General features: G+C 32.4%; 2 protein-coding genes across 3 annotated transcripts; one reads left to right on the top strand and one right to left on the bottom strand.

Annotated features, from left to right (window-relative positions):
• The first annotated feature begins 962 nt into the window (after positions 1-962).
• On the top strand, positions 963-9,823 carry LOC101262096 (kinesin-like protein KIN-12B). The gene is made up of 16 exons (XM_010316441.4): positions 963-1,413; positions 2,352-2,489; positions 2,672-2,755; positions 2,884-3,009; positions 3,098-3,157; positions 3,242-3,295; positions 3,396-3,488; positions 4,178-4,273; positions 4,468-4,613; positions 5,803-5,952; positions 6,048-6,177; positions 6,278-7,444; positions 7,534-7,632; positions 7,710-7,862; positions 7,939-8,745; positions 9,380-9,823. Exons 1-16 carry the CDS (start codon positions 1,063-1,065, stop codon positions 9,662-9,664), a joined length of 3,939 nt encoding a protein of 1,312 aa, XP_010314743.2. The 5' UTR covers positions 963-1,062; the 3' UTR covers positions 9,665-9,823.
• A 2,538-nt stretch (positions 9,824-12,361) lies between these two features.
• Positions 12,362-15,607, bottom strand: LOC101262401 (transcription factor bHLH78-like). 2 transcript variants are annotated; one of them, XM_004253116.5, is made up of 8 exons: positions 14,811-15,607; positions 14,298-14,450; positions 14,105-14,170; positions 13,923-13,991; positions 13,734-13,805; positions 13,385-13,567; positions 13,081-13,162; positions 12,362-12,792 (listed from the first exon to the last, which is right to left on the bottom strand). In XM_004253116.5, exons 1-8 carry the CDS (start codon positions 15,360-15,362, stop codon positions 12,755-12,757), a joined length of 1,215 nt encoding a protein of 404 aa, XP_004253164.1. In that variant the 5' UTR covers positions 15,363-15,607; the 3' UTR covers positions 12,362-12,754. The 2 variants fall into 2 exon arrangements, with proteins under 2 accessions (XP_004253164.1, XP_019066854.1); XM_019211309.3 differs by lacking the exon at positions 13,385-13,567.
• Positions 15,608-24,440: the final 8,833 nt, after the last annotated feature.

Below are 24,440 nucleotides of genomic sequence, written 5' to 3'. Positions count from 1 at the left end.
GAGGTAGAGAGGTTTTCGATAAATTCTTGGTGGCTCAAGTAAAACATATGCAAAAACAAGTATGCAGAGTAAATACAATATCAATGAAATCAGGCTAGAAAACTTTGGTTCAAACCTAAGTAATCGAATATTTATAAACTTTAAATCTTGACCACACAATTTGCTTTTTTCGCCATTAAAGACAAAATGTCAAAAAAGGACTGTTGTTGACCCATTATACATTTTCAAAAATCAAATCTGTCTCTAATATTTTTTTATTTCTTCCGATTTTCAAATCCAGTATAAATTCAGAGACGAAGTTAGAATATAACTTGCCGATTCAATTAAATTCAGTAATTTTAGTCTAAATTCAGTTAATTATAAAGCTATAAAAAAAACCCACTAGATTATTAGTTAAGTTGAGGTTATTCATTTAATATAAATTAAAAGGGTCTTGATTTGACATTATTTTAAAGATTGTCACATACAAAAATTGCTGAAAATGAATTAGATCTACATATTTGTCAAAGTTAAATGTCTCTCATTTGTTTCTCCTGATCAAAGATTTCAATTTTGATTTTTTTTGAGTAATAAACCTTTTTTTTAATAGTCTCTACGTAATGCAAATTTAAATTAATCGAATTCTAATGTGAATATATCGAAAGAAATAAAAAAACAATCATCCTGATTCTATTTTAAAATATAAGGAAAAAAAATGAATGATGGACTTGTATAACTTTAAAAGTTAAATTTCGGATCTAAATCAGGCAAATTCATAACTAAATAACATTTAAGTCATCTTTTGAAATTCTATCCGTAGCGATACGAGTAGATGAGAGTGTGACGCTCAATCCCACGTCAAATTGAAAATAAAATCACAATTCTTTCCTCGTGAACTAAGTTTTTGATATCCACGTCCCTCGATCAGGTAATAAAGTCATCTACTATATCTTTACCCCCACCCCCACCACCCATCCCCTCCATTTCCCTCTTATTTCAATTCAAATTCATCAACGGATACTTCATCTTCCTCAGAACCCTAACACTCCCTTTTCTTCACCATTTCTGTGGATAAAATACAAAATGAAGAACTATATGCAACAACGGAACACGATCTTAAGGGAGAATCACGACGCTGCCGGAGCTACAATGCCGCCGTCATCTCCAAACCCTAGCCTTTTGAAGCAGAAATCGTCGAATTCGCCAAGTAATCCTAGCAGTACTAGTACAAGGAAACATAAATCATCTAAAGAGAATGCTCCTCCGCCGTATCATCCGTTAGATCTGAGCTCATCGCCGACAGTTGGTTTGAAGATTAAAAGTCCTCTGCCTCCTCGACCGCCGGCTAACTCGAATAATTTGAAACGGAAGCTTAATTTGGAGTCTGTTGGTACTGAGAATCTAGTTGCTGGATCTTCTGATTCTGGAGTAAAGGTAAGATTTTTAGGAAATTACGTTCATTTTGCTTGTTCTTGATTTTGAATTTGAATAGAACTGGTTCAACTAGAGGTGAATTCTTATACGGAGCATTCCTATTGCTAACTTTGACTTGTCTAGGATCGAAGTATGATAGTTGATGTTGTTTAGCTTTATGTTGGTTAATTCCACGAAAGTTCTGCTTTTCGTGGTCAATTGTTTCTGACAATTGTACTTTAAGGATCTACTAAAAGTAATTAATTTATTAGTTTCTTTGAGAGCTAAATCAATCAATCAATCAAGTAAGCAACAAGAACAACTCAGTGTAATTCCACAAGTGGATATTGGTGAGGCTAGAGTGTAGGCTGGCTTTATTACGACCGTCGGAGGTAGAGAGACCGTTTATTATAGGCACAATGCTCAAGTGCAAGCATCAATTTTGAATGAGATAGGTTTGATTATATGAATCTTCTATATCCATGCTGGATTTTATTACTATTTCTGCACAGTACTTTTATCTTTGTTTCTACTTATTTTTCCGTTGGAGATTAAGATATATTTCCATTGGCTTTTTTTTGGTAAAATTTCTGCTATTTGTTAGGAATGTTGTTACCGATTGCTTGGGAGGTTGTAGCTTAACACTTGAAGGAAGATTTCACCTATCATTTATGTCTTCTGTAGTTTGACTGCTGGGTGAACCTGTAGAAGAACAAGTAAACTAGGAGTATACGTTCTCTATTCTGTTCAATCTTTACTATGGTTATCATTTATAGGAACATACAATTATATGCATTCATTTGAAGTTTTATAACCCCGAGAGTGGCTTGTTTGCTGTTATCAATCTGTCATTGTGCCTCATTCTACCCTCTGTTTGATTGGTTCAAACAGGCATTTTCTAAGTGCTTAGTACTTGTAGATGACGTATTGATTCCTGCAAGTTTTCTCATCTAAATCAGGTCATAGTGAGGATGAGGCCACCAACCAAGGATGAGGAAGAGGGGGAAGTTGTTGTCCAGAAGATCTCTAATGATTCTTTGTCCATAGCTGGGCATACTTTTACATTTGATTCTATTGCAGATACCCAATCAACACAGGTAAATAATCATAACTTGTTAACCTAGCTTGTAAGAGGAAATAGCTTTATTGAGTATATTTTAGTCAGATAAGTATGCCTCATCCTTCCTTTTTGTTTTTTGCTTTGATATAACAAGTATACCTTAAAGAGGAATAATGAAAGTGACATGCACTTGTCTCTTCTTCTTAACTGTTCTTTCAGGTTGATATATTCCAGCATGTGGGAGCTCCTGTTGTTGAGAATTGTCTTGCTGGGTTTAACAGCTCAGTATTTGCTTATGGGCAGGTGATGTTAGCTCCAAAACCTCCTGCTATATGTTAATATGCCTGCACAACTTCACGTGTTCTTTCTTGTGCTTGACATGTCACATGTCGCAATAATATTAAATATGACTTGGAAATTGAATTGTTCAGACTGGTAGTGGGAAGACATATACAATTTGGGGACCAGCCAACGCCTTGTTGGAAGAAAACTTGACCATTGATCAACAGGGCTTAGCTCCACGTGTTTTTCAGAGGCTTTTTGAACGTATTGAGGAGGTGATATGTTGTCTCTGTAATTTTTTGTTTCCCGGATTTGATATGTTGTATAAAATGTGATTCCATAATACATGCATTTTCTTTTCAGGAACAAATCAAGCATGCTGACAAACAGCTCATGTATCAGTGTCGATGTTCTTTTCTTGAGGTTAATTTGACTGGACCTAGTCGATTTTATTGTGAAACAAAGTCAATATCAGTTGTCTAATTCTTTAGCATTAATGATGTACAGATATACAATGAACAAATCACTGATCTATTGGATCCTAGTCAAAAAAATCTCCAGGTATAAAAGGAAATACAATATAGAAGTTTGTTGTTTGCATTATCTGTATCCTTAGTTCTACTTATTTGATAAGGATTTTCAATTTGGCTTCTGTTTTCAGATTAGGGAAGATGTCAGAACAGGTGTTTATGTGGAAAATTTGACTGAGGAATGTGTGTCCTCCATGAAGGATGTGACAAAGCTTTTGATGAAGGTTTGGACTGCTTCCATATTTTTATTGAACTGTTAGACATATTGTAATGCAGGCATGACTATGTTTGCCAGATAGAATAGACCAGTATAGGATAACAGTTAGCCAAGTGAATATGTGAATCAGGTAAGTAACTTGGGCAATTATTTTGAAATGGATAATAAACAAAAAACTTGCTTAGGTGCAGTAACATAAATGATAAAGTTCTACTGCTGTTCCTACTTAACTAAATTAACTCGTTCTACTGCAATAGCAACACATTTGACAAGGAAGCTTAATCTTAATTTTCAACCCCCCCCCCCCCCCCCCCCCCGCCCCCCGCGCGGGTTTGCCCATTATTTTGATTTTCTGAAAGGTGGAAGGACAGAAGTTCTAGTGTCCTAATGATAGTGCCTTACCTTTCAATATCATGCTGCAGCTTATTTTTTTTCTTGAATCTTATCACTGATGTCCTTATCAGAAGAATTTTATTACTGTGGTCTCTGCTTCACTTTTTTCCCATAATCTTTAGGCGTCAACTTGTATCCATTCCTCAAATGAGTCTATTGTTAGCAAGTCAATCTCAGATCAGTGTCAAAAGTTATTGTTAGTAGTTCTTTTCTAATACTTCTACTTGAACTTCTGGAGTTTCTATGATTAAATAGACTGGTATCAGAAAAGCTTATAGAACTTGTTCAATGAAAATATTACAGGGAGTGTCAAACAGACGAACTGGTGCTACAAGTGTAAATGCTGAGAGTTCACGTTCTCACAGTGTATTCACCTGTGTTGTTGAATCACGATGCAAGGTAATACAATCTTATGTCCTTTTTGACAATAACCTGAATTATTTTAAATGGCAAGTGATGCGTTGTTTATTATCGTTACTATTTGCATTCTCCGAGCGTGCAAGCAAGAATTTTCTGGCATAACAAGTTCTTTGGTTGTTATGGAGATCTGACAAGTTCTGTTATTTGGTCTAATTTTAAACATTTAATTTCAGAGCATGGCAGATGGTATAAGCCACCTAAAGAGGAGTAGAATAAATCTTGTTGATCTTGCTGGATCAGAAAGGCAAAAGCTAACTGGTGCAGCTGGTGAACGCTTGAAAGAAGCAGGGAACATCAATAAATCACTTTCACAGTTGGGGTACATTTGTTTCTTTATCATTTTGGGAGAAAGAATTATTCTTGGTATAGCAGTCAAGGAGGTTACAACTCATTGTTAATGGTTATTCTGGTCATTTTCTGCATAGAAATTTTTGGGGTTAAATTTTAGTGACTATGGACTTTCTACTTTTTCTGAATAAACAGTTAAGTTATAGAATGCTATGTGAGTATTAAAATGTCAAAGTTATTGAGTTAAAAAATATGAAATACTAAGCTTTTAGGTTAGACATTGTCTCATATTAGACAAATATCATTTGTTCCTTGTGTTTAAACCTATAAATAAGTATGTCTTGTATTCTTCAAATCATCAAGTAATCAATGTTCTTCTCATCTCTTATTTTCTCATATTTATCTTTTAGGTTATAGTGCTGACAGTTTAGATATCTAGGTCCAGCTTTCAGGAGTATCTCATTATATATAAAGTTCAATACATAATAGGTTGGCTAAAATGGAGGAATGGTACAAAATCACCCCCCTTCTTCCCGACCTCTGGCAGTCAAAGCTATAGGGAGACGTGCTTCGGTCTTTCCATCGATAGAAGCAGTAGGTATATAACGCATGCAGCTAGTAGGCGATAGGAGGATGTAAGCCCTGGTGGCAGCGGTACTTTGGCGAACCAGGCGTCGCTTCTATTTCGTTTTTTATTATTATTTTTGACCCTACAATGGCAGAACCTAGAAAGCTGCTCTTTTTTCCCTGTCCCGTGGTTTGATACCGTCTAGCCTCTAGCTAGGAAGTCTTGGATTCGTATACCATGTAGGTGAGAAAATCGTCCGTGACTAGCTATCCTTATTCTCCTCCCAGGGATGTTTAGGAATATGGGTGCGGGAGGCTGAGGGACGACCACGATGAGTACGCGTTTTTATATAAAGTTCAATACATAATAGGTTGGCTAAAATGGAGGAATGGTACAAAGTCAAACGCGATTGGATGACACTTGTCATAGTGAAGGGAAAGTTTTGTAGAGCAGTTATGAGACTAGTGATGTTATATAGGAGTGAATATTGGACATCTAAGATCCAACATGGTCAAAGTAAAGGTCTCTCAGAATATAGTGCTTGCCTTTATTGTAGGGGTTACATACCTTTCAGGGACTTAGGGTCATCTTTTTGACTAAATGTTAGAATTATTGATATACTGCTGATCACACTATTATTTGAAATTTACAGGAACTTAATAAACATTCTTGCAGAAGTTTCTCAAATAGGCAAGAATAGGCACATCCCCTATAGAGATTCCAAGTTGACATTTTTGTTACAGGAATCTCTAGGTGGGAATGCAAAACTTGCAATGATCTGCGCCATTTCTCCGTCCCAAAGGTAGATTCACAACCCTACTTTTTGATGCAGTTTTTGTTCTAGAGTCATGTTATCTTCATTAAATCTAGAGCTCTCAGTTCTTTTTGATGATGCAGTTGTAAGAGTGAAACTTTGAGTACCCTGAGATTTGCGCAACGTGCAAAGGCAATCAAGAACAAGGCAGTAATCAATGAAGAAATGCAAGATGATGTCAATGTTTTGAGAGAAGTTATTCGTCAGCTAAGGGTAAACTGTTACTTTTACCTGTGATTGATGCACCTTAACTTAAGGTGCATCTCTCAACTATGTCAAATGGTTTAATGTCTCCCCCCTTTACTCTGAACAGGAGGAATTGCTAAGAATGAAGGCAAATGGTTATCAAGCAGATCAGGCAGGGTGGAGTGTTCGTAGAAGCTTAAATCTGTTAAAGTTCAGCCTTAACCATCCAATGAATCTACCTGTTGATGATGATGGTGATACAGAAATGGAAGTCGTTGAGGAAGCTGAACTATTAGGTCTTCTATCGGAAGGCAGTAAAGAGAATAGTATGCTTGGGATCCTGCGGAGGACGTTTTCAAAAGGTTCTTCGCCACTTGATTCTGCGGTACAGCATGGGGGAAAGGAGTACGGCAGCAACAGGGAGCAAGCCTCTGAGGATACAGATGTTAGCATGGAGGAAGAGGTATCTGAAGCAGTTACCGAGCATGAAGGCAGTACTGTTGATGGTGCTGGACTGCAGAACTTCAAAAAGCTAGGTAATGATTCTTCTATGGAGCCAACTGAAGATGAGTATGCCCCGTCTTCTGCCAGCGAAATGCTGAATCAAGGACAACGGGAAGTGGTAGAGGACTCACCTTCAGAAAAATATCCTGAATGGACTTCTGAGAACTCTTCTAAAAGTTTGGAGGGAAATACAGCCTGCACTAATCTCAGTACAGTTCAATGTGATGTGTCGCCTATTTTGGACTATCCTGCTCCAAGCGTTTCACCAAGAGCTAATAGCAGTAGGAGAAGTGTTGGGACTTCAATGCTGAGTGATTCGAAGAAGGATCTTGGAGATAAATTGGATACTCCGGGCTTGCCCTTCACAAAGCCTTCAAACAGTATTTGTTTGAATTCTCTATCAAATCAAAGAAACAAAAGTTGTTTCACTTCAACTGAACATTTGGCGGCTAGTCTTCAGCGGGGACTTGAAGTTATTAGTTCTCATCGACAAAGTACATCTTTGAGGCGTTCCTCAGTCAGATTTTCTTGCAAAGCTGCTGATATTAGTGCAATCATACCAGTTGCTAAAGTTGATGTTGGAGTTCAAACTATTACAAAAGATTACGAGTCATATGAAGGAGGTTCAATGTTTTTGTGTAGTAAATGTAAGGCAAGAAATTCACTGCAAGAGCTTGAAGATGCAGATGATGATGGCTCAAATTTGCAGCTGGTACCTGTTAATGGATTACAGTTGGTATCTGCAACTGGATCACAGTCCTGTGAAAATTTCCAGATTCAAGTACCTAAAGTACGTTGAAACTTTGTTAGGACAATGATTTTGGTTCTCTTAGTCTTGCATGATTCTTATCACTGTGCAATCATCCTAACTTTTTACAGGCAGTAGAAAAGGTCTTGGCTGGAGCTATACGGAGAGAGATGGCACTTGAAGATATATGCTCCAAGAAAACTTTTGAAATCACGCAACTCAACCGTTTGGTATATATCACTAGTTCTAAACCTGCCAATTTTCATCATTTCCTCATCTCTCTGACATGCTTTGCAACCAATCACAGATCCAGCAATACAAACATGAACGAGAATGCAATGCTATAATTAGCCAAACACGTGAAGATAAGATCATTCGCCTTGAAAGTTATATGGATGGTATTTTACCAAAGGAAGAGTTCATGGAGGATGAGTTGTTGGCACTGATTCATGAGAATAAGGTATGCATATGACCTTAAATTGTCTTCCGAATTGTTTTTGTTTCCCTAAACATGTTGCCATTGTCATTTGCTACAGCTACTGAAGGCAAAGTATGAGAATCATCCTGAAGTTTTAAGTGACAGACTTGCACTAAGAAGAGTTCAAGAGGAGCTGGAGCGGTATCATAACTTCTTTGACTTAGGTGAGAGGGATGTTTTGCTGGAGGAGATTCAGGATTTGAGGACCCAGTTACAGTTTTATGTGGACTTCTCACCAAAGTCATCCAGGAAAGAAAATTCTCTTCTACAATTAACATATCCATGTGATCCCAGTGTGCCTCCAACTTTATCTGCAATTCCAGAGTCCAATGAGGATGAGGAGAGTTCTGAACAGAGTTTCGAAAGGGAGAGAATTCAATGGACAGAAACAGAGAGTAAGTGGATTTCTCTGGTAGAAGAGTTGAGGTTAGACCTACAAACTAGCCGCACCTTGTCTGAAAAACGAAAACAAGAACTAGAGTTGGAAAAGAAATGCTCTGAAGAGCTGAAAGAAGCAATGCAGAGGGCAATGCAAGGCCATGCACGAATGATTGAACAGTATGCTGAACTTGAAGAGAGACATATTCAACTGCTTGCAAGGCATAGGCAGGTCCAAGTTGGTATAGAGGATGTTAAAAGAGCGGCCACAAAAGCAGGAGTAAGAGGTGCTGAATCTAAATTCATAAATGCTCTTGCTGCAGAAATTTCAACTCTGAGAGTGGAGAGGGAAAAGGAAAGACACTATTATAGGGATGAAAATACGGAACTTCAAAACCAACTTAGGGATACTGCTGAAGCGGTACAAGCAGCTGGGGAATTGCTTGCACGGCTTAAAGAAGCAGAAGAAGATATTGCAGCTGCTGAGGTAAGAGAATCCCTTATTTCCTTGTTACAGTTTTATTCTATCAGTACATATATTATCGTTGCAGCAGTTGAACATTCCTATAGTCAGCTAGACCATATATTGCTTGCTTATATTTGGCTGGAGGCAAGTAACTTCTCTTTGCATCGCCATACACTTCCTTTACATCCATCTCTCCCACTCTCTCTCTCCATTTTTTGTCTGGTTTTGACATGAGATTCTTGAACAATGACTAATCAGTGTTCAAATGATGGACATGATACCCATATTCTTGTTTCTCATTAGATAAAAAATGAAGTTCCGGGAAATTCTTTAATTGAATGATCAACATCTTTTTGTGTAAAAGAAATTCCATTAATATTCCAAGGGAGGACCATTGCATGAACTCTTCACATCACACAATAAGTTAACACATAGATTAAGGTCAGTTATGCTCTAGAAACAAAGAAGCATCTTCGATACCTAAATCAACTCGTAGGAGCAACATGACTTGTCAGGAAGTATGACCTTGCTGTTTATCCCATGCACAAGGAAACTGGAACAGCGTTCGTGTTAAACATGTGCCTTCAAAGTACATTATTATTTTGTGTCACTGGTCTATTTCTAAATTTGCCTAACAAGTTTTGGAAACATGCAGAAACGAGCCATTCATGCAGAGCAAGAAGCTAGCGAGGCTAATAAACAGATTCTCAAATTGAAGAAAAAACACGAGGAGGAGATCAACAGTTTAAACCATTTACCAGAAGAACTCCGTCTTCCTAAAGCTACATCAGAACCCGTATATGATAACTCTGAGACGGGACATGATGATCAGTGGAGAGAAGAATTTGCGTCATTCTACAACACCAAAGAGGAGGAGGATCTACCAAAATTTGGTGAGCCTTCTTCTTGGTTCTCAGGGTATGATAGGTGCAATGTATAGATTGCGGAAAGTTTCCATAGATTGTTTGTTTGTTGTATGTATGTGTCTGTCATATATTGTTTGAAAACCGATCGCGTTTTCTTCAAATTTGTATGATCATATCATCATATCATTCATTCATATTATACTAAAAGTGAAGCTTTAAACTTCAAAGTTGAATTGCCATTTTCTCTTATGTTAAATTATAATCTACTTAAATAGTAAATTTAATTTAATATCATATTTTATTTATGTAAGTAGAATGAAAAGTCTAACCCTTTAGTTTCTTAGTTAATTATATCATTGCAAATTTTATTCACCTATAAAAAAAGTCTTTTCTTTCTTGCTCCAAAAAGCCTGAAGAAATTGAAGAGTTGCAATGAACTCAATGCATATTATAGGTCAATTCATTTATATATTCCATAAATTCTATGAATTATTTGATAATGTTTTATTTTTTCCACTATTTTTTAGCTAGCACCTAGAAGACTATTTATTTATTTTCTTAAATTCTTGTCATTTTCTCTTATTTTGTTTTAAATAAATTAGTTAAATATGTCCTAATTTTTATATGACTTTTCGTATACTGCAATTTTTGTCCTATAAATTTAACTCTTCAGAAAAGTTTCTATTTGCTATTCATACTATCTTTGTGTGTAGGAGCTCTAAATTGATGAAATAATATTTATGTCTGAATTGATAAAAATATTAATTTAACTCTCGTACTCTGAATCAAACCAAATAAATCGAAACGAAGTAGAATATAGTTTTAAGACCATCTCAAACTTTCCAAAATCTCCATCTTCTTCTTATTTTTAGAAATTTTTTTTGATTGGGGTGGGTCCATAATAGATACATATATTCTCTACATATACACTTTCTTTCATGTATCAAAGTAGGGCCAGTTAAGTTTTATATTTAATCATTTTATTAACTCTATAGAAGGAGCCAGACAATCAAATAGATTAATTTACAAGAATAAATCTTTATAAAAGATATTAATGTTGAAACACTTTTTATCTTGTCAGAGTAAGATATGATTTATAATTAACTTTCTATCATCTTATTATTTTAAAAAATATTATAAAGAAGAAAGATATATTACTTGAATAAATTCCATCAACCTTGAGATAGCCAAAATCTTGAGATATTGCTTAGAGATATGAAATGTTGATAATGATTAGTGATATTTAAGTTTTAAAAGTAAAAAAGATATATAGTTGGTGAAAGCAAAATAATGTGTTGGCTATTTAGTAGGTAGTTGAATATTATCGAGGATTAAGCGGAGGTTAATATATAATTGAGTATTGTCTTAGTTTAGTTTGTGTATATTCTTCTCGTTTGAACTAGTATTATTTAGTTATCGCTCACCTAATTTTTTTTATTCTTTATTATGTATTACTATACGTTGACGTTGTTGCTGCATTTGTTCTATATCTTGCTAGTTTATTATTTGATTTTTTTTTACAATCTCGCGTCTAATATTCTTTTTTTGAGCTGATGGTCTATTAGAAATAACATTTTTATCACAAAGATAGGATTAAAATTTACACATTTCCTATCTTCTTCGGATCCTATTTACGAAATTATATTGAATATTATTATATTATTATTGTATCTGACTTCAAAACTAACCGACACAATTAATCGAAATTGTCCCAAGTAAGGCAACAACTTGATAAATTATTTCCTATCAAAAATATTATTCGTTCCGTGACTCAAATTCATGAAATCTGATTAGCGATAATAAATTCTCAATCATTCCACTACTTTTAAGTCAAATGTTATACCAAACCTTAGGTTAAAAGAAAGAGAGATGAAGTGATATGAAAGGTATGATAATTCAAAAAAAAAAAGAAAAATTCATAATGCCATAGTAATTATAATTCTCAAAGAGCTTATTACAGCAATTAATTTCATTAATTAACTACTAATTACTCTAACATGTTGATGAAATTAATTAAGTAAATAATCACTCACCAACTTTAATTTTTCTTTTCATTGTACATTACTAATCTAATAAATTCATCAATTTCTTTTCGATTAAACAATTATTTTTCTTAGTTGATTTGCATTATTAGCATAGTTTAACTTGTGATAGTAGACTAATCATCATTTTTATTAGATAATATTTTTTGAAATGCTTATTACATAGCTTTATAAATGTAAATATACTTAATTATCACGTAGCTTTACTTATGTAATTTATATATTTTTTTAGTTAATTAGTGCTAAAGTTAAACTCTTAAATATTTTTTTTAAAATTTGTGGACCCTAATTGTTTTCGTTATTTGCGGAGTTAATTACGGAATGCCATGATTAAGAATAATTTTTTTTGAATCAATGTCTATAATTAAAGTAATTTAATTTTTTAAAAAAAGAAAAAAAAATGCAACCTTTTTCTCACCATCTAGTTGACTTTATAGTAAAAGGAAGATTTATATATATATATATTTATTTATTTATTATTTTTGCTAGAATCATTTTATTATAGTGTTTTAATAAAAAAAAATTGAATTTCGAATCATGAATTTTTAGATAAAACTACTAGTAAAAGCAAGATGTGTAGTGATGTTATTTATTTTTACGTACCTTATGTATGTGTATGCAATAAATAATATATGTAGAGTCTCTTTTTGTTGAAATATCAGTCGAATTTTAAAATGAATATAAGACATAAAAAATGAAAAGATAAATGTAGATATGTGCCCAAAAAAGTAAAAAATTCAATGTCATAAAGTCTCAATGAATTAGTAATAAAAATTACAATGTTAATTAATTAAGTACAAAATAATTTACAAGTGATCAATTTGAGTTCTAACATGCACCCCATGTGGTGTATGAAATTGCCTATTAATTAAATAATAACAGTCCCATATGGGGAATAATTAATTATAATCATCATGATTATCCAAAGTAATCATTAAACGGATCAATTTGCAAATGAAAATTGAACAAAGAACATACTCGATGTAATCCTACACGAGGGTTTAAAGAGAGTACGTCGATGCACGTAAACATCACCCCGTCAATCTTTACAGGATCGAAAGACTGTTTTCGATATACTGTCGGCTCAAACGAATACCAAAGCTTTACCAAATGGTCTTTTCTTCATAGTTCAGCCTTCATTTGTGCTGTGGAGACATTGCCTACATTCAACAAAGCAAAGTATTAGATTTAATCACACTATTATCTCACTCATCAAATAATTAGTTCTCATTGTTCCGACTTTTCAAAAATATTATCAGATATGTGTTGAATTCTCCAAAAATGCTTGAAAACTTAGGACTAATTGCTATTATATGCATATCACATCCTCCAAAATTGTATAGCAATATCGGACTAATACATTTTTGAAGGACCGTAACAAATTAGCGTGAAGAATCCTTCCATTGTCTGTGTATATAAGTTAAATCGATAAGAGTATATATACTAACCAGGATAGTTTTGTGCTTGAATTTGGCTAAACCCCATATGGATAAAACTATGAAGATCATGATCTTCAAAGAATGTTGGAACCTAAAAAAAAATAAATCAAATCAACCTTGTTAAAACTAGAAAAAATAATATTTTTACAACATTATTATTTGCTACAACCTGAACCTATGTTGCTCGGACTTTTTGAAAATGTGTGACAGAATCTTCAAAAGTAATGCATTTTAAGAGAATCTGACACAAACATGAGAACATTTTTAAAGATTCCGAGTAAGATAGGTCACGTTCGTAGCGGTTATTGATTACCTGAGGTGTTTGCTCCACAAAACCATCCAAATGAGGATTAATCTTAAAGGGAAATTCTGTTTCTTTAGTTAAGAAACTTTGTATATTTGACCCTTGTTGAGATTGAAATCCATATGGAAATTCTTGTACTGAGGATTCTGATGAATTCATGTTATGATGCAACGATCCGACGGATTGAAACATCTAACGAGCAAAAGAAATTTTACAAGATAACTATACGGAATGACTCATTATAAAGCAAGATTATATAATAACTCGAAAAATGAGGGTTAGGTAATTAATCTACTAGGTATAATGACATAAAATGTACTAATATAATGTGAATAGTATTATGAGTTATATGACTTACATTCTTAGACGTAAGAGATTCCGCGTTGAAGTCAGTTGTTGAATTCAGATTAGATAACTTCATCGAGAGGAACTACATGAAAGCACACAAATAATGAATTCAACTTAGTTACTATCAAAAAATCGCTAATTATTTTCGAAGAAATTTTTTTAAAGTCTAAAAATAAAAAATAGAATATGAGTAATTTACCTCAACTTGACATTGTAGGGATTGTACATAGTTAATAATCTCATCAAGCATCACAGCTTTTCCAGTCACCTAAATAATTTTTAAGAAATTAAAAATATCATATCAAAATTTTGTATATTTTCTCTTAAAATCAACGAAAAAAGGTCAAAAATGCCCCTGTCGTCAATAATTAAACAATTTACTTTATTGCAGCCAGGTACAAGATCTTGTAAAAACTTCATTCTTTCACCAATTTTTTCTCTTCTCACCTATCCAATATTCAAAAGAATTTAAGTCAAAAAAAAAATTATAAATATATCAAAACAATTTTTAAAAAAAATTCAGAAGGAATTAACAAAATTTAATTATTTTTTCAAAAAATTAAAAAAAAAATACCCTTTCAGCTAGACTATGTGCATCTGTGGCTTGACCCCTTCTAGCTCTAACATGAATATAATCCTTTAATGAATCTTGAGGCTTTTGATTTTCTTCATTTTTTTCATCAGATTTGACTCTTTTTGAACTTGATTCATTGTTTTGTGTTGAAACCTGCATAGAATTGAATAACGAAAAACATGAACGGAGATTGGATTGACGATAAAATAAAATCCTGGGTCACGAACAATGATTGAAATCGACTATAAAAGAAAGGGAATTCATAGAAAATAAAATTGATACAATGATTGTTAATTGTATGAATGGATGATCACAATCAAGTCACTTTATTTTGTAAATAAATCTCTATAACAAGCATTAATCAATAAACTATGTCGTTCAGACTTTTCAAAAACATATTTTTTACAAAATCTGACACATGCACGATATTTTTTTTAAATCATTATACTGTCAGGATATATAACTGAAATCGAATAAAAATAAAAATTGAAAAAAAAGAGAGTTTATAATTACATTATCATTCTTGGGAGTGATTTCTTTAGCTTTCCTCTTTGGAATTGATTTCCCTTTCTTGGAATTTGCATCATTTTGACATTTGATTCCAACTTCTTCAAGTTGAATTTGTTGAGAAATTGAAGAATTCTCTCTTGAATCTCCAAATTCACTTTCTTTCATAGACTTGTTTCTTGAAAGTTTACAACTTTCCAAATTTTGGACAAATTGTGAATCATTGCCACCAAAACAAGAAAAATTTCCAAGATTAGTAGAAAAATGTGGCAAATTATTACTAGTATTTGGAAAATTTCCCTTGATTTGATGATCAAAGTTGGAAAGATTGAGTCTTGGAGGAGAATTCAATGGAGTAGTATAACAAGAATTGTTATTACTACCAACAAAAGAATTTGGTGAAATTTCACCAAAATTGTTACTATTACTAGACAAAATATTGTCATTTTGATAATCCATTGAAGAATTCTCCCAATTGGGATTGTAAAAACTAGTACTAGTACAATTCAACTCATTCATTGTGTTGACATTGTTCAAGAACAAATTTTTCTTCTCCATTTAGTACATGTGTGATGTGAAAGTGACTTAACAAATCAAGAAAACACAACCCCACTACTTGTAATTGAAAAAAAGTGAAGACTACAAGAAGAATTTAGTTAAAACAAAGAAGAAATAAAGATGATTGTGACTTTTTGGTATTTGAATTTCACTTAAATGAGAAGGAAAAGGAAAGTAGAGAGGAAAGTGGAAAGGAAACTAAGTGGACAAGATAAAAGAATTGGAAATGTTTGTATGACCTTTTCAAATTAGAATATATAATGTTTTATATTTAAACATCTTCGTAATATTCGAGTCAGTTTACATACATAACTAAATTTATAAGTTAAGTCGCTATACTTATCTATACAATATCAGGTAACTCTGTCTATCAAGATTTGAATACATAAAAATAATTTATCCATGTCAGTATTTCAATAACAATATTCTCGTCTATTTATTTCATTTATGAGTTTAAACTCTATACACCGACGTATAAGAAACAGTCATACGATTAAGTGACTTATAACTGTTTCCTACATTTATTTTTCATTTCGCTTTTTAAAAGTCAAATTATATAAATTTTAACTAATAGTTCAGTAATATATATATTTTTTAATTATATAGTATATGATGTTTATTTTTTTCTTAATTATTTTGCAAGTGTGCATATGTAATGCGTATAACTATACAATATAAAAGAACAAAAAGTCCGTAAAAACCGGCGGCGGTACGGAGGTGACCGGTGATCGGTGACGGAGTTGTCTGTTTAGAGATTGCCGGACCTTTAAGGTCAAACTTGCTGATGTTTTGTTTGTTAGATAATGATATAAAAGAAATTTTAAAAAATAATTAAAAGGTATACGTAGTGACGGAGTCGAAATTTTCAATAAAACTTTTTGAAAATATGAAAAAGTTAAAAAGGTTCGACATTTACTATATGTGCATAAAAAAATAATTTTAATCATGTATAAACAGTGTAATTTTCTATCGAAAGAAGTTCAGATGAACTTTACAGGCTTTCAGTCCTAATTAGCTCCGCCCCCTTTTTTCTTTTTTCTTTTTTTCATTTTGAGAGTTTTTATTCGGGTGAAAGGACGATAATTTGTCATACGACATTTCTTAGAAATTACCAAAATTCCGATTATACTAAACCAAGAGAACAACGAATATATTTCGTTTCAAATAAATTGAAATCGACATATATATACCTATGAAACTTCACCGATCATGTTTCATTATTTAAACTCTACTCATATTTTTATCATATCAAACAAACTATACAAGTTTAAATAAATAAAATAAGATATATTAGTAATAATTTATATCTTTTTTTTTGTGTGTGGAATTGCTGGGAAATAGGATTGTGGTGGTTAGTATATACAGGCAAAAAAAACCCTGTTATACTCTGGCATTTTTTGTCTAATATGGTGTTTAGTATCATTAATGATTAATTATTAGTTAAAAAGAGTTAGATTAAAGAAAATAACTATATTTTTCCCTGGTTAATTCTCTAAAAAGGATCTGTTTAATTAATTAATTAAAAAAGGGATGTCAGAGGTTTTGGTTTAATTATTAATTAATCAAAGTGGAACATGGAGAAAAGTGGAGATCACAAATAAATAAAGATTTTAAAAATATTTGTTCTATTAAATATTAATTTTTTACTTAATATGTTTAGGATCGCAAATTAATAAATATTTTAATACATTTTATTCATTTACAATTCAAAATTATAATAATTGGGAATATTTTTTCTTTTTAAAATTTCGTGTAAATTAAAATCAGATAAATAAATTAAAACGGACCGATGGGTAAGGTGAGTTTCGTATTGTCAGAGAGTTGTTGCCAATTATTGTGTTTGCCAAGTAAAATAGTTGTGTAATAAATTGAAAAAAAATATTTTTTTAGTTTGAAAAATTAATTGTGTTTGGTTGAAAGAAAAAAATAAATTACAACATGAATGTAGAATTATGTGAATAGAAAATAATAACAGAGTCGTTATGTCTCTTCTTACTATTTTTTTTTTAAAATAAAAATAATTATTGCTCTATTTTATTTTAATCTTTTTAAAACAAATTGATTTTGGAATTGTTGGAGTGATGGCCACATGCCTCAAGTATATTTTTCTTTTAATTTTTCCTCATAAAATAAATTAATTTTCCTCCTTCAACTTTAGGGTGCTTAATCAAATTTTATGTGTATCAAATTGTTATCGAATTAATAAGATAGTAATTAATTAAGTTTGGTTATCGGTCAATCATCCAATATAGAAGATAGTATATCTATTTTGATTTACTTTATTTAAAAGCTTAAGCAGTTAAAAACATATACTTTTATTTTTTTAATTATATCTTCAACATCGGGAAGTGGTTCCATTTAGTAGTATTCATCACTTATTTTTTTTTAATTATATAAAATTAACTACTATATGATATATAAGACATCAATTTAGAAAGAATATTATAAAAGATAACAAAGATTAATTTTTGAAAATAATTCAATACAGGGCAAAGAAAGAACACAGTTTCTTCTTTAATCAATGTTTGAAAAAAAAAATCATTTTGTAAATATTATGAGGTTAATGATTGATCAACGATTAGATTTGTTTATTCGATTTAATTAATTCAAATTCAGACAGGAGTGTCAGATATTATTAGATTTTTAATTGCAAAAATTTTATTTTAAGACATCTTATTTTAGTACTCAATTATTGCCAGACTTCTTTAACTTTTTATTAATTAAAAGAGAGAAATAAACAAATAAATTATAACCTTAAAGTCAAAATAGTAGATTAAAAGACCAGAAAACAAGTTACTTCTGACTCATTAAAGTAAGCAAAAAAGGTACATAAAGGTAACTTGTGGTCTACAAATTGGATAATTTTAGGGATGGTTATTTAACTTTTATTTTATTTCATTACCAATGGTCCCTATCGACGTTGAGGTGCGAAAGCATAAGAGCTAGAAAATTAAATATCATAATAGTATATTTATGACGTAAACAATGAGTGTTCGTCTTTGATCTATGTCAATAAGTAGTTCAGCTAACATGTGAGCTCCGTAGCTATATATAGCTATCAAAGAGTGATATGATGAAAGGCTTTTCGAGTGGAAACAAATGATATCAAATGGAATATTTGTTAAAAAAAAAAGGAATAAGGAGATTTGAAGGTCAAACGTGACCCGAAAGAGGTATATCTTATTTTGCCAAGTCAATGGATTTTTGGTGATCCCGAATTTCGACGTCTATTTTGTCTAAATTTTTCGTGGACGTCCATTAAGACGATATCCATGGAGCCAGTTTGACTTGACAGTCAAAACAGACCATTTTGAAGGTCAAACGATCTCCGAAGCAAGTATACCCCATTTTGTCGATTTTCGTGTACTATAGTCCATAGATTTTTTGTGATCTGGATTTTCGACATTTTTTTACCAAAATTTTTCACGGACGTCTTTTAAGACGTTATCTACGGAGTCAATTGTCCTTGACGGCAAAAACAAATCATTTTTAATGTCAAACGAGCTCCGAAGAAGGTATATCCCATTTTATCAATTTTCGTATACTATTGTCCATGAATTTTTGGTGATCCAAAATTTCGACATCTTCTTTGTCAAAATATTTTTATGTACATCCGTTAAGACGTTATCTATGAGTCAATTGGCCTTGACGACTAAAATAGACCATTTTGAAGGTCCAACGAGCCCTGAAGCAGGTATATCCCATTTTTTCATTTTTGCGTACTATAGTCCATGGATTTTTTGTGCTCCAAAATTTTGACGTCTTTTTTGTCCAAATTTTTCATGGATGTCCATTAAGAGGTTATAAATTGAGAAAGTTGGTCTTGACGGCCAAAACAGATCATTTGAAAAGTCAAACGAGCCATGAAGTAGGTATACCCTGTTTTGCGGATTTTTGTGTACTCTAGTCCATGAATTTTTGGTGATCCGAAATTTTATCGTCTTTGTTGCCCAAAATTTTTGTGGACGTCATTAAGACCTTATCTAAATAGCCAATTGGCCTTGACGGCCAAAACAGATCATTTTGTAGGTCAAAAGAGCCCCGAAACAGGTATATCTCATTTTGCCAATTTTTGTGTACTATATAGTCCATGAATTTTTGGTGATTCAGAATTTCGACGTTATTTTAACCCAAATTTTTCATGGACGTCCATTAAGACGTTATATATAGAGTCAGTTGGCCTTAACAGCCAAAACGTATCATTTTAAAGGTCAAACGAGCCCTGAATCAGGTACATTCTATTTTGTCGATTTTCATGTACTATAGTCCATGAATTTTTGGTGATCCGAAATTTTGACGTCTTTTTTGCCCTAATATTTCATAGACGTTTATCAAGAGGTATTTATAGATCCAGTTGGCCTTGACGGCCAAAACAGACCATTTTGATGGTTAATTAATCCCCGAAGAAGGTATATCCCATTTTGCTGATTTTTGTGTACTATAATCCATGAAATTTTGGTGATCCGAAATTTCGACGTAAATTTTGCCAGAATTTTTTGTGGATGTCCATTAAGATGTTATTTATGGATCCTATTAGTCTTGACGGCAAAAACAAACCATTTTGAAAGTCAAACAAGCCCCGAAGCAGGTATACCCCATTTTGCCAATTTTCTTGTACTATAGTCCATGGATATTTGACAATCCAGAATTTCGACGTCATTTTTATCCAAAATTTTCACAGACGTCTGTTAAGACCTTATCTAAAGAGCCAATTGGCCTTGACGACCAAAATAGACCATTTTTAAGGTCAAACGAGCCTTGAAGCAGGTATACCCTATTTTATAAATTTTTGAGTACTATAATCAATGAGTTTTTGGTGGTATAGAATTTCGACGTCTTTTTGGCCAAATTTTTCATGGACGTCTGTTAAGACGTAATATATAGAGCTAGTTGTCCTTGACGGCCAAAACAAATCATTTTGAAGGACAAACGACCCCGAAGCAGGTACATACTATTTTTTTGATTTTCGTGTACTATTATAGTCCATGAATTTTTTGTGATATGAAATTTAGACGTTTTTATGCCCAAATTTTTCATGGACTTCCATTTAGAGGTTATCTATGGAGCCAGTTTGCCTTGACAGACAAAACGGATAATTTTGAAGGTCAAACGTACCCCGAAATAGGTGTATCCCATTTTGCCTATTTTCGTGTACTATAATCAATGGATATTTGATGACTCAAAATTTTACGTCTTTTTTGCCCAAACATTTCAAGAAAGTTCATCAAGAGGTTATCTATAGAGTCAGTTGGCCTTGAAGGCAAAAACGGAGTATTTTGAAAGTCAAACGAGCCCCGAAGCAGGTATATCCCATTTTATCGATTTTTGTGTACCATATAGTCCATGGATTTTTGGTGTTCCAAAATTTCGACGTCTTTTTTGTTCAAATTTTTCATGGACGTCCGTTAAGACATTATTTATAGAAAGAGTTGGCCTTGACGTCTAAAACAACTATTTTGAAGGTCAAACAAGCCCCGAAGCATGTATACCCATTTTGCTGATTTTCGTGTACTATAGTCCATGGATGTAATTTTTGCCTAAAGTTTTCATGGACATCCGTCAATACTTTATTTATGGAGTCTGTTGGTCTTGACGGCCAAAATAAGCCATTTTGAAAGTCAAACCATCCCCGAAGCAGGTATACCACATTTTGCTAATTTTCGTGTACTATAATCCATGCATTTTTGGTATCCGGAATTTTAACGTTCTTTTAGCCTAAATTTTTCATGGGCGTCCATTAAGACCTTATCTAAAGATCCAATTGGCTTTGACGGCAAAGACATATCATTTTGAAGGTCAAACGACCTCGAAGTAGGTATATCTCATTTTACCGATTTTATGTACTATAATCCATGAATTTTTGGTGATTAAGAATTTCGACATATTTTTTGACTAAATTTTTCACGGACGTCCGTTAAGACTTTATATATAGAGTCAGTTGGCCACGAGGGACAAAAGAAATCATTTTGAAGGTGAAACGAGTCCCGAAGTAGGTACATCTCATTTTTTCGATTTTCGCGTGCTATAGTCCATAAATTTTTGGTGATCAGAAATTTCAATGTTTTCTGCCCAAATTTTTAATGGACGTCCATTAAGAGGTTATCTATAGAGCCAGTTGTCCTTGACGGCCAAAACAGACCATTTTGAAGTCAAATGAACCCCGAAGCAGGTATACCCAGTATGCCGATATTCATGTAATATACTCCATGGATTTTTGGTGATCCAGAATTTCGACGTCTTTTTTCCCAAAATTTTTCATGGACATTAATTAAGACGTTATTTATGGAGCTAGTTGGCCTTGACAGGCAAAATAGACCATTCTGAAGGTCAAACGAGCCTCAAAGCAGGTATACCCATTTTGTCGATTTTCATGTGCTATAGTCCATTAATTTTTTGTGTCCGAAATTTATGTCTTTTTTGTCCAAATTTTTTATGGACGTCCGTTAAAACTTTATTTATGGTGCGAGTTGGCCTTAACGACCAAAATAGACCATTTTGAAGGTCCACCGAGCCCCGAAGTAGGTATATCCCATTTTGCCGATTTTCGGGTATTATAATCCATGAATTTTTGGTGATCAGGAATTTCAACGTCTTCTTTGCCAAAAATTTTCATGGACGTCCATTAACATGTAATCTATAGAGTCAGTTGGCCTTCACGGTCAAAATAGACCATTTTGAAGGTCCAACGGAGCCCCGAAACAGGTATATCCCATTTTGTCGATTTTCGTGTATTATAGCTATGGGTTTTTGGTGATCCAAAATTTTGACGTTTTTTTTGCCCAAATTTTCATGGACGTCCGTTAAGACATTATTTTTGGACCCAGTTGGCCTTGACGGCCAAAACAGATCATTTTGAAGGCCAAAAAAGCCATGGAGCCCCTCATTTTATCGATTTCGTGTGCAGTAGTCCACGATCTTATTTAATGATCCAGAATTACATCTTTTTTGACTAAATTTTTTGTGGAGGTCCGTTAAGACATATGATATGGAGCCAGTTTGCCCTTACGGCGCAAGCGACCTATTTTGAAGTTCAAACGAGTCTCGAAGCAGGTAAACACCCCATATTTTCAATTTTTGTGTGCTATAGTCCATGAATTTCGCGCTGTTAGAATAAATGTACTTCCGTCATTGGCATCATGGAAAGAACCTATAAGATCATCCTACACACTAGTTTCCTACACATCATCAATAAGGATGAGATATCTTTTGGAAAATAAAGTTTTGCCAAGCTAATTCATCATTGCAGAATAATCACACATGAAAACAGAATAAGAACTACTAAAGAAAGTTCATATATATAATTATTATAGTTAGTTTTTGCGCGACTTTTATAGGAATTAGCGGCAGTTATAGTTGCCACTAATGCCTACTTTTTCCAGCAACTTTTATAGGTATTAGCGGCAATTTTCACTGCCACCAATACTTAGTTTTTGTGGCGGTTTTTTAGCGACGGTTTTAGTTGCCTCTAACACAGCTTTTTTGCGACGACTTTTATAGGAATTAGCGGCAGTTGCTACTAAACTTTTCTCTTATTTCTAAATTAAAGTAGAGGTCTTCTACAAATGTACATAAAACGCACAAAAACGATTTATGAAAAAATTCAAAATTTTTAAAAGATATACCGATAAACTAAGAATATGAAATAATATATGAAATTATAACAGGGAAAACACTATAATATGTCAATTTTGTATAATACTCCCTCCGTCCCTTTTATAAACAGTTGGACCACAATAATTGTGATTTTATAAATTTATACATAAATTATCGTATTTTGCCTATTATATTCTTAATAGAATAGTTAATTAATCTTGAAAACATATTCGTCACTTGTTATAAAATTGACTTAATAAAACATTAAATAAAGACAAAAGGTTAAAATTACATAATTTTTTAATGTAAATATACAGTAAAAAGGTGACATATAAATGGAACGGAGGAAGAAGTATATAAAAATATAACACAATATAACATATTATGTAATATTATATGAAATTATAACAAGGAAAACTCTATAATATATTAATCTTGTATAATAATTAATAAAAATTCAATGAACTTTTTTTTATGACAAGAGAATTCACAATTACTATATTTTGGACACGCAAGGGTAATATTATGGATATGCGACACTACGTAATGATAGAGAACGATACATTTATCTAAATATTATATATATTATAAATATTTAACATTATATAACGACGAAAAAAATAATATCTTATCAAATACTATATTCATTAAGACTATACATATATCACATTACACAATACAATACAATACAATACAATATAATATATAAGCTAGTGTCTGGTGCATGCATCAAGATATATTGAATTTAAATTGGCATTATATACTAATTTTTTTAAAAATAATTTTTACATGAATTTTGAATGGATGAAATTGATCAAGTAATTTTCACTGGAGATGAAGTTACATATATTTATAATATATAACACAAGAATATTCAATCTAACTCTCAAAATTCAAACATTGTCACATAAATTACGATAAAAAACATTCAATCTAACTCTCAAAATTCAAACAGTAAAAAAACAGAATAATGCCATGGTACATTTAGTTTTAGTTTTATATTATCTTTGCTTTCAAGTTTATCTAGATAACAAAACAAACAAAACTATTTTGTCTTGTTTCCACAGTGTATCAGAGAACGCGGCATCTCGTAAATACATCCACCAATCCCCAAAATTTCATTACGTGTCTCGACGACAATGTTTCAATCGACGGACTCGCTGAGTTGGTGTAACAGGTAATGATAACTTATAAATTATGTTAAAGGTCAATTTTTTTTTCCGTTAATGTCTTCTCAATTAAATTTGTAATGTTAGATTTGCTCGTTGCGAAGTGGGCGAAATATACATAGATCGTATTTTATTATAGTAAGGTGAAGAAATTGTTTTAAATAGATTCTTTAAATACATAAATATTATAATATACTCTTTTCGTTCACAGTTATTTGTCTGTTTATATTAAGAATAAATTATTATTTTTACTTGTTACTTTGACATATTAGAATACGATAATAATTTTTTTCTTTGTGTTTAACTTTGCCTCAAT

Source organism: Solanum lycopersicum, chromosome 12, assembly GCF_036512215.1.
Source record: "Solanum lycopersicum chromosome 12, SLM_r2.1".
Taxonomy (NCBI): Eukaryota; Viridiplantae; Streptophyta; class Magnoliopsida; order Solanales; family Solanaceae; genus Solanum; species Solanum lycopersicum.
Note: the sequence above shows the minus strand (reverse complement) of the source record. Positions and strands in the feature narration are given on the sequence as shown.